The 18,739-nt window shown below is 41.4% G+C and overlaps 1 protein-coding gene across 1 annotated transcript in view; it reads left to right on the top strand.

Annotated features, from left to right (window-relative positions):
* Positions 1–18,739, top strand: part of LOC107376156 (ras-related protein Rab-26) — a 118,698-nt gene that overhangs the window by 19,422 nt on the left and 80,537 nt on the right. The window contains exon 3 of the mRNA XM_054750593.2: positions 17,139–17,180. Within this exon, the coding sequence (XP_054606568.1) occupies positions 17,139–17,180 (42 nt within the window). The remainder of the gene's footprint in view (positions 1–17,138; positions 17,181–18,739) is intronic.

The following is an 18,739-nucleotide window of genomic DNA, read 5'->3' as shown; positions in this document are numbered from 1 at the left end:
ACCACTGTGACCTCCAGGCACTCTTATGATGTCAGTCAATGGTTAGCTAAGGTAACAACTCTACAATTCTCCTGGCTGGCTCGCCAAGTTTTATGTAACCGGATTACAGGATACAATAAGATAATTAAAAGAAAAAATAAACAAATGGGCCAATAATTAGGTTCGGGGAGAATTGGAGGTTGTTTAAGAATGACTGGAGTCACGGGTATAGCATGAAACGGTTTATATACTAAATTTTAATAATAATGGGAAATATAACACATAAAGATAACACACAAAAACAGATGAAAACAATCGACAATAGTAAAATGCTCGGTATGAGATTTGATCATATGAGTCACAAGTCAGCCGGCGTCAAGTCAAATCCCCACGCTTGGGGTGAAAGTCAGAGTCCGGTGGTGCGATTTTTTCCTACCGCACCGTTGAGATTGTTCACAGAAGAGAGCAGTCTGCTCTTCAGTTACTTGAGATGTCCTGGTTCGTTCAGTGGTTAAGGCTCGCCATCTCCCTCGTCAGGAAGAAATCCAGTTCTCGTTCCAAGTGAGTGATCATAGGAGTCGGGATCAAACCCAAGGAAAAAAAAAAACCCAGCCTGTAAACAACAGGACTGTTAGCAAGTTGGCATCGACCCTTCTCGTCACATCACAGCATAAAGTCTTACAGACTTAAACAAATGCTTCACTCTATTGGCATAGCCAATCATGTTTGGGTTCACAGTTCAACTAACATAACATCAATTTGATTGTCTATTAAAATAATTCTCAGTAGCTCTGGAAATATAATTACATATGACAACAATTGTTCAGCTCAATAGGCTCAGTTAGATTCTATTACTCTATTAAGCTATTTAAGTTTCCTTTTTTTTTTTAAGTTGCATCGTTAGCTTTTTCTCTTCTTTTTTCTTTACTCACCGAGTTGGTTCCAAGTTCCTAGCTCTTATTAGAAGGAGTCAAGTCCGCCTCTCCCTCTATCTATGCGGCACCCAAATCAGGGTTCTTCACGGCCTCGACCGTTGTTTTTTTTCTCTCTCTCTCTCTCTCTAACCGCTCAGTCTTTGCTTTCTGTATCTGCGTGCTGCACAGCCGTTTGTCTCTCCTCTCGCTCAGCTGCGTCGCACGGTTTTATTTCGCGGAGGCGGGACTTATTTCTCTCAGCCAATGAAATTTCAGATTCCCACCTGGACCAATAGTATACAGCTTTCCTCTTCTGTTTCTGTTAGTGATGTTCAAGATTCTTGTTTTAACCGATGTTTAATATTAAACTCGTTATTTTAGTTATTCACCCTTCCAATAATTCATTATGAAATTATCTATTAGTTAATTAGATATCTATTAATTAGTATTGTTAATTTCCTTAATTTATATTTTATATTTTATCTAAATTGAGGATGGATCATATTAGTAAGCCAATTAGTTAATACCTCATTAAGGTTCTAGCTTCTGGGTTACATAAGGTTTCTATAGGAGCGTCTAATAGAGAGTGTGAGGGACCACAGATCTGCCCACAAAGATGCGTAGGAGACGGGGGGAGCTCCAAGTCCCAGAGATTCAGGCGCTGCCCCAGAACACAGGAACCCCAAGGGGTCTGCAACCAGAAAGGCCCCCCGTCCCCCTCGAGAGGCGCAGAGGATTGCCCCGGGGGGCCACAACCAGCAGCCGGCAGAGTCCCGGGAGATATCAGCGGCAAGCCCATAGGCCCGCCCGCCGCCTCCCACCCCCTAGCCGGCTGAGCCCGGGACCCAGCGACCCGGGACCCAGGGGCGACCACCCCCGCCGGGGACCCAGCAGAGCCCAGGGACCCAGACCCCACCAGGCAGCCACCGGGATTGACCAGGCAGGCGCCAAAGATCTTAAACCCCCTGACCCGGGAGCCACGAACACCCAGGCAGACCAAGGCACCACAGTTGAGTTTCTTCTAAAACTCATTAGTAATTGGCAGAGTTATAGGTGCTTTAATCGTGATCGCACCTGAGTCAAGAGAGGCAGTGTCGTCTTCATCCAGTTTGTCAACCAGTGGACTAGAGCTTTGTCCATGTACTGTAGTGGAAAGGGTCATAGGCAGGACTAAACTTTACACAAAAGAAAAAACCTCACAGCCGACAACAGCACAACAGATAAAACTGGAACCAAACTACAAATTTCATGTACAACTGAATAATGTACAACCAACTGCAAGGCTTTGCCATGGGTGACCCGTTATCAGCCACCCTTAGCGAGTTTTTCATGAAGGACGACATACTAGGAATCATATCAAAAGGACAAATGAAGACACTAACAGAACACCTGAACAACATAGATGACACAGGCAACATAAAATGTACACATGAAGAAGAACTAGAAGGCAGCATAACGTTCACGGGCATGAAAATAACCAGACTAAACGAAGGGATCCATAAACGCAAACCGGAAACAAACACACACAGACCAATATGGACATCAGAACACCAGTGATTAGATCATAAGATTATATCACGGAGCGAACATAACAGAAGAATGAGGCCATAAACAAGAGGATCCATCATTAAGAAAACACTTTAAAGACCTGCGGATATCCAACATGGGCAATAAACAAAGGAAAACAACAAACAACAAAAGAAAGAGAAGAACAACCTAAACAAAGAACCAGAAATCCAGAAAGACACAAACCAAAACCAGTGATAACCCTAAAGACATTACAGAAAAAGAATAGCTAACTCAACACACGAACAATAGAACATAGAAAGAAGTGTGAGAAAGAAACAAGAGCAGCGAAACACGAAGACAAAAGTACAATAAAGAAATTAGCTGTAACAGACCACTGCACAAGAGAGAATCCTAATGGAGTGGAACAAAACAAGGATCATTAATACTGGACAAAAAAATATATACAAAAGATGGATTTTCATTTAAATAGGAAATTCTTTCAATAATCACTTTATCAATTCCGGCCGTGCCCTTGCAACAGCTTCACACGTCTCTGGGGTCTCTGAACTCGATGCAGCTGTATGCAATGATTCATTCTCAGCAACCAATTCCTGTTCCTCCATTCAAATGTTTCAGGTAAATGAGGTACTTGATGAGTTACTCAGGTTAGATCCTCATAAATCAGCTGGAGTGGATACTCTTCTGAAAATAGCAGCATGTTATTGCTGCACCGATTACTCATCTATTTGTATCTGTGCAAACAAACTGCCCACAGATAAAAGGAGGTGGAAGTGACGCCGCCAACATCGTCACAGCTCTCAGGTTGGCTACAGGAAGTAACCTTGTCGGGAAGCCCCAAGAGCTGAACATGGTACATGAGAAAGTTAAATATAGTGAATAAATCGAAAATAAAAGCAATTCAAATTGCAAATTACAAATTACAAAAAAAGGTAAAACATTCTAGTAGAAGACAAAGGGGTAAAGCAAGGGATAGAGTGAACCAATGAAAACAGGGAAATAAAATCAACATAAAAGAGGGCCAAATTCAAACACGTTCAGGAAACGCCAAGCGGAGGAGGTGGGTTTTTAGGCGACTCTTAAAGACTGGCAGAGATGGGGACAGCCTAACTGAGGGTGGCAACTGGTTCCAGAGTGACGGAGCTAGGACTGAGAAAGCCCGGTCCCCGCGAGTACGACACCTAGAACGAGGGACAGCGAGCAGGCCTTGGTCAGAGGAGCGCAGAGCGAGTGATGGGGAATGTCTGTTCAGGAGTGTGGCTGGAAAGGGGGGACCACCACCCTGGAAGAAATTATAAACAAAGACGAGGAGTCTGAATTGTGAACGATGACAAACCGGAAGCCAGTGCAGAGAGGCCAGAAGTGGACTGATGTGGTCCTGTTTCCTGGTCCCAGTCAGGAACCTGGCTGCGCTGTTTTGCACAACCTGTAGGCGACGCAGTGATGATGACACAACCCTGCATAGAGAGAGTTGCAGTAATCAAGCCTAGAAATTACAAATGCATGCAGCACCCGCTCCAGGTGGGCTCTTGACAGCATAGAGGTGACAGTGATACCCCCTTGTTTTTGGTTTAATGGCAGATGGCATGCACAAACCATGACCTTTGAAGTCTTGAGGGATTTTGAGATCTCGCAAATCCAGGGAGTAGCACGGCAGAAAAGCCGCTCCATGGGGGAGATTCTTCCAGTGTGTACTGACACGCACCGAAAGTCACGAAACCGTTCCGCTGCCGTTTTGCGACCCTGATGTCTCCAGTAAGAAGTAGGAGTTAGGCTCCTTATAAGGTGTACATAATGTATTTTCCTGCCTCCAACATCAGGCCCTACTCCTCCTCTGGATGCTAGTCTCTGGTCTGAAACCTGTCTTTCCTGGCCAGCTTAGGATATGTAGCATAGGCAGTAAAAGGCCTGGTAGTGTTGTGGTAGGAGTGCTGGGCTGGCATTCAGTTTTGCGCAATCATTTATTGTTAAAATATAAGGACTAATCTCTTTTTTTTGTTTGCTTGTTTTTTTGCTTACTTTTTTAGTCAGTGTGAGTCCCATCGACATATATACTGGACAATTCATTTCCATAGCCTCCAATAACACATTTTTGAGGCTGAATGGGAGGTGGCCACCACCGCCATTTTGACCGTGCCACAGGTTCCGTCAAGCCCAGACAATTCCACAAAAGGGAAGAGTGGAGGAGCTGAGGGTGGGGCTGTAAGGCTGGGATCAACTGACCACACCCGGTCGAAATAGCTACAAGCTAACCTGAAGCTAACCCAAAACTAACGCGGAGGTGGGAGCTAAGCTAACCGAGGTAGCAACCTAGCTAAAACCGGAGTTAACTGTGCAAACATGGACATAATTTTAGGGGGGACAGGGGGGACATGTCCCCCCCACTTTTTCCAAAGTCAAGTTTTGACCCCTGCACTTTTTACCATTCAAAAACAATATTACCGGTACGCTATATTAAATTGACACTGGTTGAGCTCTAGGACCAAGCAGAAAACAACTGTTTGTGTTGAAGCCTGTTTCCCATTAGAAGATACTGTAAAGATACCCCCCCCACCCACCACCACTTCTAAAGTGAAAATTACGTCCATGCGTGCACAACACCAGAGCTTCTGAGTGAGAGATACGCCGGGCTGACCGCTGGGTAAAACCGGGTGGAACACAGAGGGCTCCCGAAAGCTGCTGAAAGCCGGCAGCCCGCGCAGCAGACAGAAGCCATGATCAGACAGAGATGCGCCGAGCTGCGGGGAGGGGAGAACCGGGTGGAAAATCTCGGTCTCCCGAGAGTTCCACAAACCGATAGTCGGAACCCAGCTCCACCAACATGTTATATTTCAACCCATTTTCTAAAGTGCAGCATTATGTTAAATGCACTGGGTTTTACCCTATTACATTTAAATTTCATGGTTAAACAGTACATGTTAAAATCTAAGCTCAGCTCGGCAGTGACCTAAAATACATAAATATAATTTTACTTACCGAAAAAAATGAAGTGGAGACTCCTTGGATGCTCTATTAGTGCAATTAATGCCACAGCAAGTCATTTTGTCCAACAATTGCACAAAAAAATATCCAAAACAGAATACAAAAACACAGAGACTCAAAATCCCGGAGCAGTTTCCAGGCCAGACCGAGGCTCTACTGAGGCCTTTCCACGGAGCTAGCTCTGTGGTCACGTGGGTCGGATGCTCATTAATTATACAGAATTTTAGGCTTTTAATACACTTAAACAGAAGAGTGAGAAAAAAATTCATTCCCCCCCTCAGAGTTGTCATGAGTGTAAACTAGATCATTTAAACCAAAAACATGTTTTGGTACCAGGCTGTAAACATGTTTATTTCTGCTGTGAAATTGGTATTTTTAACATGGGAGTCAATGAGGATTTGCTCGCTTCTGACACCAGCCCCCAGCGGATGAGGGTGGAACTGCAATTTTTGGTACTTCCGGGATTGCTTCAATTTTTAAGCCGCATTGTGGGGGCTTGGTGAGTCCATGTGAGGTGAGCAGAGTAAATCAACTAAAGTGCTTCTTGGAAATTACCAAATTCAAAGATGTTTAGAGACACAAAATAATTAATAAAACTAAAATATAAAAACATGAAATATGTTTTAGCGGACTCAATAAATTACTACCGACACCACTAGGATTCAAACCCATGTCAGCACTTGAGAAAGTTCAAATGTCAGGCAGATATCTTTACCCCTGGACTACCATAGAATACAAACAAAAAAAATACTGTTGTAGGCATGTTTTGTTGGAATGGGCATGGTGGAGTTTACTGAAAGAAAGCATTTTATTTCCAGGTATAAATTCACGCTGACGAAAACTGCTTTTTTCATATTTTTAAATAATTTTCTTGAGCCAGTATCTGTTAAAATAACCCTTTACAGGGTTATTGAAAGGCCACCCAGCCCCTATCGCCCACTGTGGACAGAATTTTGCACTTAAGCTAATACAGATACCGGTCCGGTCTGCTGGGACTTAGAAATTTTTGAGCTGAGGTACATGACGCTGCTGTCTGGCTTCAGCACGTTTTCTGCAGGTTTTAGATCGTAAACACAGCTTATTTGTTTTTTCTAGTGATGAATCACTCCTCTAGACACTTAGGAATGCTGGGAGACAATTCAGCTGGTAGATTTAGGTGTTAAAAAGACAAAAACACAAGACACAAGAAGGTGCTAAAAGCAAGCGAAGCTGCTTAGTATCCCTTTAATAGTACCAACAGTAATATTCTATCATATACTGCATCTTCTTTTGTTCTCAAAAGTTTCACATAACATGATACGGAACTTTTAATAACTGACCCCCATAATCCTGAACAAGTAATCCCACTGTTTTGTGTGACTTCATACAAGTGTTTATTTATTTATTTATTTATTTTTCAGTCGTTATTTCCACCAGAAATAAAAGTCACACACTTTTTTGACCGCCATTGGACCGCCTTTAGCTTTGATTACAGCACACAATCATTGTGGCGTTGTTTCAATAAGCTTTGCATCCAGTGATGCATTAATGTTTCACCAAGATCTTGCATTGATGATGGTAGAGTCTGCCCACCGCACAAAGCCTTCTCCAGCACATCCCAAAGATTCTCAATGGGGTTAAGGTCTGGACTCTTGTGGTGGCCAATCCATGTGTGAACATCACTGAGGTTGCCATTTGTTTGTAGGATACCAAGGTACTTGTAGCTGTGCTCAGTGTCTGCTACTGTTCCTTCTGGGAGTAAGACCCTTCTGTGTGGACTACCTTTCCTTTCTTTGTCACCATCTGCATTACCTGCACACATCAAATTCTAATTGTTAGCACTAGCATACAAAGTCCTGGATGGTACAGCTCCCATCTACCTGAATCCTCTTGCAAAGGCTCACGTCATGGCCCGGCCACTCCGGTTATCAGAGGATCGTTGGTTAGCAGTGCCTACACCATGCTCAGGAGAATCCAGACTCGTTTAATGTGATGTTCCACAAATGTGGAATGAGCTACCAAGCATTTCTAGAACAGGGGCATCCTTGTCAATATACAAGAAACTCCTGAAGACCCAGCTCTTCAGAGAGCATCTTCTAAACTGGCACCTTCCCAGCACCTATCCCCCACTCTACTGCACACTCCATGTTCACTTCCCTCTATGATTCATTATGGTGCTGTTGATAGCCTCAATGGCAACCTACTTGCTTGATTATCACTTGTAAGTCACTTTGGACAAAAGTGTCTGCTAAACACATAAATATAAACATCTGACCGTACTTCTCAAGTCCAAATGACATTCCGATATCTGTGCTGTAGATCTTGGTGGTTCATAGTCTCCAGTCAGTGATTTTGGCCTCCAGCCATTGTTGCTCTTGCTCCTATGTTTATGTGTATTCATTTAGCAGACGCTTTTATCCAAAGCGACTTACAATTTATAACCTACAGGGCATGTTGTGATCTGTGGGGGAAACCGGAGTACCCGGAGGAAACCCACGCATGCATGGGGAGAGCACGCAACTCCACGCAGAAAGGCCGCAGCCGAGCCAAGTTTTGAACCTGCGACCTTTGTGCAGCGAGGCAACAGTGCTAACCACTGTGCCACCATGCAGCTCCTATAGACAGTCATCGCAAGGATCACTGCTGAATCATCATTGGTTTCCATGGTGGTAGATGTAGGAATCTTTACCAATGCTGCGTTCACTTCTTCAAGATGGTACTTCACTAATTTGTTGTAATTGGCATCGGGGTTGCCTGGTGCTCATTCGAGCCATGATCCAATTTCTCAGGTCAGTTGCTGCCTAGTTCAGTGTCATATCACTTATTGGGTCTTCGTACCCAGTCTCTGGATGGGAAGTTGATGTTAACTCCCCTCAGACCTTGTGTCCTGGCTCCCCCTTGCTGTAGTATTTGTGTTGTGTTTCGTCAATCTAAAGTTGGGATAGCAGTTGCCGATTGTGGATGTTGGAACACTGAGCTGCTAGTTGTTTGGCTGTTAGTGTTGAGTGTGGTTTTGAACTAACCATTCTTCCAGCATTTACTCCTGTCTTGGCCTCACTGCACTGGCTGCCTGTTCATTTTAGAATCCAGTACAAGGTACTTTTTTGGACTTTTAAATCTTTCCATGGCCTTGCTCCTCGTTACCTCTCTGAGCTACTGGTTTTTCACTCCCCTGCACGGTGAGGTCGGCGGATAGGATGCTCCTGGAAATCCCAAAAACAAGGTGCAGGCTCAGAGGTGACTGTGCTTTTTCAGTAGCGGCCCTGAGGCTCTTTGAGCATTAGGTCGGCCTCTTAACTCTCTGGTTTTGAATCTCTTTTGAAAACATATTTTTATGATTTGGCTTTTAACTTAAGCTTTAGTTTTATGCACTTTTATGTTGTGTATTGTTTTTAAAGTTTCGAATTTCTGAGAAGCACTTCGTTCGGTTTTATACTGTTGTAAGGTGCTATACAAATAAAGTTGTCTTGGCTTGGCTTGCATTCCCTCTATGTAACTGTATGCTCTCTGTAAGTATGTTTGTATACACTCACTGGCCTTTTGGAGCACAATCAGTGTGTTTGTTTCTGACAAAAACCGAAGTATAGGAACTGAAGAAGTCTGGAGGAAAACATCTTCAACATAACCAGAAAAGTCCAGCTGTTTTCACCTAAAAGTCTCATGAAGATCATGTCCAGGATGACTGAGGCTACACCTACATGCTGCAGCAGCGACTCAGTCAGAAGGGAAACTGAAACCCAAACATAGCTGCTGTCAGTAACAATCTAACAGACTTAAAATAGTAAAACTCTTAACTCATTCACTGCCAGCCATTTCCTGATCACTAACGGCCTTCGCTGCCAGCGTTTCTCACCGTTTTTACTGTTTTTTTAAGAGTCACAGAACGTTGCGCGCTAGCATGATGTTGATGCCAAAACAACCAAAACAAAGAGGAGACTCACCTCTTACATCAGGAAGAAGCCGCGTGTTTCGAGCGTTATCCGTCCTTTCATGATCGGTTGTCGAATTCTGGTCGGCAGACGCTTTTCCGGTCTGCGCCTCACTTTTTTTACAGGAACGGCCCAAAACGATCTCCAAACACATGGATGTGTTGCTTCCTGATCATGTGATCTGTGACGTATGCGGATGAAGATCGGCTTCAGGGCTGAGATGTTTGTTTTCTCAGCGCGGGGGCTCGTTCCGATGCTCAAACAGTAAAAAAAAATGCTAATGACGACTTTAGCCGTCATTGGCAGTGAATGAGTTAACAGACTAATAGTTCAAAAGAGAATAAAAAATCTTATGCCTCTCGGCTCCTTGTGGGCAGAACCCGGTGGGGTCCACCACAGAGAAAGGCTGATCTAGCGTGATGACTTTAATTGTTTTACAGGTTATTGTTCAGCCTTCTGACAGTCATGCTCACACAAACGAGTGTTGGTAAGCTGCTGCGTTTCACTGTCGATGCTCCGTGTGTGTTTTTACTTCTACAGTGAGACAAACTTACCTCACACCGCCCGGAGTTTGTTCTTTAAAACTTCTATTGAAGCCACTGCGCTGACGCATTTTAACAAGCTTCTCCGCTCTGTATTTTTCACTGCAGGAATTCAAGTTTACGTCTCGAAGAATGTTCGGCAGACGCGTTTCTTTACATGGTTGCCATTGTGTGCTTGTGCAGTGTGAGGGAAGGGAGGGGGACGCGATGCTGCTCTCAGGGTCTCTGCGGGCTGCAGAGTTGGAGCAACAGACAGCTGGTGTGATCCGCTCTGAAAGGTGTTGATCAGAATTTGCAGATCACATTTCTCTCACACACTGAGATCAGCCGCAAATCCCTCTTACATGTTTAATATATATATTTAAATATTATATGTTTAAATGTATATATTTTCAGTCTATGTACTTTATAAATGCACACATACTGCTACATATAACAGTGCATTGTTATCTGTATGTATCAGATGTCTGTGACAATTCTGAAGTGCGCAATTAAAATTGCGCGGTGCTTGTTCACACAGAAAATAAACACATAGGTATGCACACACACACACACACACACCTGCTATATGGCAGTATATACAATTCCTTGAGGGCCAGCATCCAGCACGTTTTGGTTTTAACCTGCTTCAACACATCTGATTTCAATCACAAAAATGTGCTGGATACCCGCCCTCAAGGCCCTGCTCTATGGGATGGGGGTGGCATTAGCAAAAATAATGACTTGTTGCCTACCTTATATGAAGGTTAAGACTATCACTTTCACGGATTTCAAAAAAATCATGCATTATTCCTGAAAGAGGGAAAAGTCCGGATTGTTGTTTTAACAAGATCAAAAGCATTGATTATAGTTAGCAGGAAAAACTGACAAACAAATAAGTTGAGCTGTTAAAAGTGTGATTTGACTTTACCTCAAAACCAACTTTTGCCCTTAAATAAAAGATATTTAGTACATTAGTGAGTTGTTGCTGTGGACCAATGTCTCCATTGTAGTTACGAAGCTGTGTGCTTCCAGTGCACTTTTATCAGTCACACGTCTTTCATCACATTTTGCAGCACAGATGTTCACACAGAAAATAAACACACACACACACACACACACACACAAACGCACACACACACACACACACACACTGCTAATGAAGCTCTGCAGGTTCATAATGGCAGGTCTTCCTGTCTGTGGACCGATGCTGTTAACGACCTCTTACATCACGGTTGGCACATGAGCTTTGTTAATGCTGACATCTGTTTACCAGTCACTGTGTGTTGGGATGGAGGCGGTGTGTCCACATGCTGAGAGGCTGTCTGCAAAATGTCAGTCAACGTATTTATTACATAAAATAAAAACAACATTAAAGCATTCTTATTATTACAACAGAGACTATATTTGTGTGCATATTTCAAAAGGAAAATTGGTGTTTATGTAGACAAACCTTTCTAAGAACACCTTTAACCTTATCGAGGATGAACTAAATAATAATGTATAAAGTTGCATGTGGATTCACTTTAAAGTTAACTATTCAGCTGCTCCTCCTTATAAGGGGTGTAAATGAAAGCAGATAGTTAATCATATTTGAAAAACACAACACATGAGGACTTTTCTGACCATGGAAAGATGAAGACAGATTTCTTTTCCAGCCTGGTTGGATAAAGTTTCATCAGCAGGTTTTTGGTTTTACCGTACTGCTGGAACACCTGCTGCAGGTCATCGGTGCTGTTTGCATTCAGTGAGGCAGGATCTTTGCTGCTTTAAACATACAAGACTGGCTGCCTGGCGTCTGCCTTATTCATTCTCTATCCTGCCAGTTTGTTGGCCTGCCTACATTTTCTGAGTGGGTGAAATTAAAGTGCTCAGAATAATCACGCCAACTGTAATTATTATTTTTTTGCCCAGTAATAAATTACATCAGAATGAATTAGGCCTTACAAAACAGGAGGACAAATAATAACAGGCAGGGTTGTTTTATTAGCATTCATTTAAACCATTCTTTATGAAAAGTATCAGGTGGGTGTTTACTGTGCTGGAGGAAGTGTTATTAATGACAAGCAGCTTTGCCACCTGCTGCTCGAAGGTCACTGGGATCTACGGAGGTGAGCTCTGAGGAGCTCCATGAATGTTTAATGATGGAATGAAAGGGGTGAGGGGGAGGTTGTTGGAAACATCGAAGCGCTGTAAGAAAATAGAGCAGAGAAGGAAAAAGAAAATGAAATAAGAAGGTTTTTCTAAATGCTAGTGTTGATCTTTTCAGGTCGTGACATTCTAGCAACTGGACTTTTCATTAGTGTAATAATGTTTTGTTTCTCATTTAAGAAGCTCCCTGAAGTCCAACAGACAAATGAGGCCTACTGATCTTTTTTAATGTGACCTAGTCCCTCAGGACTCCCTCCTACAAGTCAGAAGGGTATTTGATGTTTTGATCACATTGCTGAAGATGTGAAATGTAGTGGTACAAGAACTGTGTTGAACTGAGTCCACCTGAAACTCAAAAATGACATTTTCTTGTTTTATTTTATTTTATCTTATTTTATCTTATCTTATCTTATTTTATTTTATTTTATTTTATTTTATTTTATTTTATTTTATTTTAATTTAATTTATCTTATTTTATTTTATTTTGAAATCATCAGCATTATTGCCTAGCATCAGTAAAAATGAACCCAGCCTTTTTTCAGGACCCAAAACTCGTCATTGTAAAGTTTTAATTCATGGTCTCAAACATCTTCCATATGCAAGATCTTACTTGTCGAATAATAATTTATAAGTAAATAATACATTAACAAAATGGTGAAATTGTGTTCTGTTGATCATGTCCTGCGAGGTTAAATGCGTATCTGCAGATCAGAGTTGTATAAGAAATGGAAAACATCATCATCTTCAAAACCAGGGTTGGTGCAGAGATAAATGTTCCAGTAGTGCCTTCACCCCCTAACTCCAAATGCACCATATTTAACTCTCCTATGTTTAAATGTCCCAATCACCCAACAGCATTAGGGCTTTTATTGAAGCCTATTTATTGTCCCCTGCCCTCAGTCGGAGGATCATCTAGTGTCAGTTTTGTTATACTGCAATTATATAAATGCACATTAAAATATAATTTATGATAAATATCTGAATCATATTCAGTAAACAGTGTAACGTGAGGAAAAATCATTAGTTTAATTTGATGAATTAAAACTTTTAATTGTGAAACTGGTTTCCTCATTGAACTGAAACACAGACACAGATATTATCGTCAGTTTATCGATGAAAACAACCTTTGAGTCTTCTGAACAATATAAAAATTGGTTATTGATTTATTAAAATTAATATTCCAAATTAATACGTAGCATGGTTTCTCTTTCATAAAAGAGCATAAATCCATAACGCTACAACAGTTAAGTTTCAAACAGTAACTCAATAGTTTTGAGCCGAAGTTTAATGTTTTAAATCAGATTTTAAAACACAGAACTCTCAAAGATCCTTGCCTACACAATTTGCCTGCTTCATTTTTCAAGAAATTTTAACAAATTTCAGCTAAATCTGCAGAGAAAGGCCCTGTTTCATGTCATGTCATGTCAAAATGAATGCAAGCTATTTCCCTGCTTCATGTGATGCAGCTACAGTTCCTCACTCAGCATCACACACAAGCAATGTTGCTGCAAACCCATTTTCATTTTATCTTTCCACTTTTGAAAGATCCCGAGGCAGAACATCTGAAGGGTCGTAGTTCCTTCTTCCTGCATTCAGCTAGCGATCGAACCAAACAGCATCCCAAATTCAGTTTGTGTGAATGAACAGCCCCGGGGAGGGCCTGATCAGTCAGTCTCTGCGTCGGTGGGAGCAGGTTGCTGCAGGTAAAACATCAAATATCAAACCAGAAGATTTTATAAGAGGGAGTTTAAATCTGGAAAAAAAATGAACTGATGTAAAAATAGCAAAAAGATATTCAGGTAAATCTGCACCTGCTTCCTGGACCTTCTGCTCTTCGAAACCAGAACTACTGTTTTGGTGTGCAGCAGTGGTGGACTGGAGGGACGTAAAGACCCTCGCTCTTTCAATTAGCCTGTTTTCAGCCTCGCCTGTCAAACAAGTGAGAAAATCAATAACAGAGAATGTTCCCTCTGTTGCACTGACAGTTAGAGGCATTTTTCTAATTTCACTATCAAGGAAGGACAACTTTTTCCCTCACACGGCCATCCCAATGCTTAAATCAATGGCTCTTTTCTCTCACTGTGTTTGTTTTCATTTAATCTGACAGTTTCTGTGGGGAAAATAATTTGGGGTGCTGAACAACTGTAGCCTCCTGCAACTTGAGCACCATCAGCAGGCTCGCCCAGTCGATGGGTTGTGTCTACAAGTGATGTTATATGTGATTCTGGTGTGATTTATTGCACTGTCGTTGTCCCCAGCAGACTCTGCTTTGAGTCTTTATAAATGATTAGAGGTTTGAATATGCTGAGTGAGCTCCATATTCAGCAAGGGAAGTGAAAGGAAAAATAGTTCAGTTATGTTTTAATAACCGAGTGTCAAAGAATGATTAATTCTAACAGAAAAAACAATATCTGTGACTAATCTTTTAATAAAAAGAGATGGAAGTTGTTTTTTCATTGCTCACACATTCAAAACAATATACATGCAGTCACTGGCTGCTTGTGTTCTTCTGAATATGTGTTGTTGGCACAAATGCTCAGTTTTAACCAGAAGGTTTCTGAAAGCAAAGACTAAATCAGACTTATGTATTGAACAAAAACAGCCTTCTCCTTCTTTGAATAAATGTCACCAAAACAAAATGTAAACAGTAGTACATTTTTAAATCCAGTCTCTAAATATTTAAGACCCAACTTTATAATCCACCAGTAATAAATTGCAGGAACTTCTTAATATACAAAACATGTAAAGTAAATTGAACAACCAGCTAAATAAATTGCATTTACCTCAGTAAATAGTACTTTCTAAATGTTGATGATACTTCTGTATTTGACCAATGATTTCTAAAATGTATAAATATACAACAAAACTTTTATGAAGTTAATGGAAAGTGATGCCAACAGATGGGATTTATTTGAATGGAGATCAGGGTGGCTGTGAATCTAAGTCTGGTCATGCTGACCTCCTGGCTAAGCTGCATGGTGCAGTTGCATCATGCTGGAGTGTTCGTTCATCTTGTACTTGAAGAGGTTTGAGGCAGTTATGTGTGCACAGGATCGTTATGCAAACGAGCTACTGATGTAGCTGTGGATAATTCAGGGAAGAATATTGTGTAAATAAAATACATGTAACCAAAAATCATGAGGGCCTTCAATCTGAATGCTTTCCTAACTTTCTGCAATTCAGAAATAGGTTGCGGCCAACAGGTTGTAGCAAGCCCAGGGTCGTCATCCAGTGTACAATAGGCCTAACAAACAGAGTTTTGGATGGTTTGGATGTTTCAATGCAATATGTGTCGGTGTCACTTTGTTTCCCCGTGATTTGACAGCAGGAGGGTTTGGCATTCAGCTTCAGTTTTTTATGATTCAAACAGAAAAATGGGAAAGTGACCCTGTGACCTCTGACCTCTTCTCATTTGGCAAACTGTTCTCCCCCAGAGAGAGCAGCCGTCTTCAGAGGCGCTCATACACTGTTGAATCACAGGTGGAAGGGAGATTGAGGGATAGTGAAGAGTACATTGACTCCTTCAGTTGATGTCCTCGCCAGGCTAAGTCCACCAATCCGAAGGCCGGGGGGGTATGACGACGGGACTCGACTCGTTATTGGGAGCCGTACACCCCCCCCCCCCCCCTGCTTTGGTGAAAGCTACAGGCGATTGGTCAACACGTGTGACTGCGTGTCCAGACTGTCCACACACAGAGCAGTAGGAGTGGGGAAGAGGGAGGATCAGTCTCAGACACACAGCAGAGCACATGCGGGCGGTGGGAGACGAGAGGGAATGAGGAGGAGGAAAAAGGCGAGCGAGAGAGAGGAGAGTGCGACGAAGATGGTGAGAAAATGAGCAACAGCAGTCGGAATATTGAGATTTCTTAAAGTGTTCAATTAATAAATCCATGTAAATGATAAATATTTGATATATTGCATTTTTTTACATTAATAAAAAATTTTACATATAGTTTTGCATTATTTTTGGTGACAAATATACTTTACGCAACAGCAAATTTGAGGAGCCACTTGTGAGCCAAAAGAACCGGCTCTCTAAAAAGAGCCGGAATTCCCATCACTATTTCACAGCATCTGTCTGCATGGAGAGGCATATAATATTCCACTCCTTCCAGGAATCCAACATATACCCCACCGGGTGTGTCCCCTGTGGACATGTAGGAGCCTCCTGCTCTGTTCGCAGTGTTGAAAAAATCTTGTTGATCGCATTGAATGACCAATTAACCAAATCCATGACTTAATAAAAACAAGAGTTTTCAGGAGGAATGCAGATAAGTGCTCTGTAGGCAGACAGGACAGGAGAAAAGAGAAGTGTCTGCACTCTCTGGGTGCCAGAAGAATTTGGCAAATACCAACCAAATGTGGTTTGTTTCCTGAAGGCAACGCTATGCTATAGAGGGTTAAGGCCATGTTCACAGGGGACCTTTCCTCATGCATCTGAGACTAGATGGTCGGTCACAAGGTTCCACCAACTTTGGATGCCACAGACCGATTAGCATGTTCTCACACACCCTCACCCAACACAAATTCCCCCAGAACTCTCGCCTCCCAAAGACTAAAGTTTCACACAGTAAACATACCATTACAGTTCAGTTCATTAAGCCAATCAGAAAAAGTTTCCTATATAAGGAAGCCAGTAAATTGCATTGAGTCACTGACTAGTGTCAGTATCTTTACAGCAATCCTCATACTAAGCAAGCATGCATCGACAGTGGAGATGAAAACTCCCTTTTAACAGGAAGAAACCTCAGGATCCTCTGATCCTCGCTCAGTATAAGCAGCCATCCACCACGACTCACTGGGGATCAAGAAGACAGAGCAGACACACACACACACACATACCCAGAGGCCCGAGCAGAGATGAACCAATGCAGTTGTGTCACCTGTCCACCAAGGAAAAAGAATATCAACAGGGCAGATGTGCCTACTGTGGGTAGCTAAGATGAGAAGCTACATACAAGGCCATTATGTGGAGACATGAAGTGTTGATGGAGAGTGCAGAGCAAAGTGTGACAGGTAGATGAGAGGAACACACTGTTCAAACCACAAACACAAACAAACCTCAGGATCTTTCTCAGATGCCCTGGAAATGTTCTGTCTGATATTATTTTGTTTGAGGGTCCTTCAGTAATGTCATGTCTTTCGTTCATTTCCAGAACAAAGTTCTGACCATTGATGGAGTCAAAGTGAAGCTGCAGGTATGTAGAGCCAATGACAGAATGTTTCATCATTTCTCCTGTTTAACAGGCATCAGTTCGTGTAAAAGTCATTTTACAAAGAAAGAGAAGAGTTTAAGTGTAAAACACAAGCCTTTGAATTGTGTTTTTTTTTTTTTTGCCAAAACTCAATTTTACCTGAAATCAAAACTATTTTCCAATAGTTTTGCTTTCAGATTATTTTTCTTTTATTGTTACAAATATGCTCTTGTTTATGTGATGGACCTAAATGTACCTACACACCAACATTGTTTGAAGCCAGTTTATCAAACTGGAGATCAGCTGTGATGATTAGATAATGAGGTTTTTCTTAGGCGCTGGAGATAGACTCAAAATCAAAATAAAAGTAAATCTTTTCCTGGTGCTTTTTTATTTGACTGAAACATCAAATAGGTCACTGTCTGGCTGATGTGTTCCAATAAAACCATTAACACTCTGATTGCTTCCGTCTGTATTAACCCTCGGGCATCATTAGGGACATAAGTCCATTGAAGCAGTTTTTCCCTATTTGTTTGGATGCCATTTCATCAGTGTTTGTGCATATGGTACAAAACTTTGATGCAAAACCTCTTTTTTGACAAATTGACTAAATTAATTTGAAATTTAGAAAATAAATGAAGGGAACACAATGAAAGAAAACGCCATACTCTTGAGTCATTAGAGGACAAAAACGTCCACTCGTGAAAGTAGCTGTAAAAATAAAATGACTCAATATTTTTGCTTTGCTTTTAATCACAGATCTGTTAAATAACTTCAAGCATGCTCAAACCATTTTGATGGTTTTAACCTTTGAAATTTCAGCTTAATTACTCAATGTCATTGCTGTAATTTATGGGGATTAACCCAAAAGGTGAGTTGTTTTGCAAAAATAACTACTTCTTCTGCCTGGGGGATTGATTACAAATCAGTCTTGGCTATGTCATGAAATATCTAAAATATAAAAAGATTTGCACGAATAGTTTTTGCATAGCAACAGATTTTAAATTCACTACACCTCTGTCAGTGAGTGTAGTGAAGTGGGCGTTCCTTGATTTTTTTTTCTCATTGAAAAAAGTTTGCATCGCATAATCAAGCTGGCATATAAAGGGTTAAATTTAAATATATGTAAAATATTCATCTGTGCAATTTTGAATTTGTGAAAATAGAACATATTTGTCCATAATGACACAAAAAAACTATTGAAGCAAAAAAAATGTATATTTTAGATTATTTTGTCACGTAACCACGTAACTGTTTTGTTTTCATAAATTACAGCAATGGCAATGAGTAATCAAACTGGCATTTCAAGGGTTTGAATCCTGAAAATGACTGAATTTTTATAAGTTTGAACAGGGCTGAAATTGTCTAACAGATCTAGGAAAAAAAACTCACTTTTTACTTTTACAAGCAGGCGTCGGTTGTCCTATAATGATTGAAGAGTATGGTCAGTTAAAGTGATGCCTGAGGGTTAAAGCGTAGTGTTGCTGAGTATGAACTGATATTTGGGGGCTTATCATAGATCCTAAGTTTAATGAATATTTTCGCTTTCATGAACAATTACT

The sequence above is a fragment of the Nothobranchius furzeri genome, chromosome 12 (assembly GCF_043380555.1).
Source record: "Nothobranchius furzeri strain GRZ-AD chromosome 12, NfurGRZ-RIMD1, whole genome shotgun sequence".
In the NCBI taxonomy this organism is placed as follows: Eukaryota; Metazoa; Chordata; class Actinopteri; order Cyprinodontiformes; family Nothobranchiidae; genus Nothobranchius; species Nothobranchius furzeri.
Note: the sequence above shows the minus strand (reverse complement) of the source record. Positions and strands in the feature narration are given on the sequence as shown.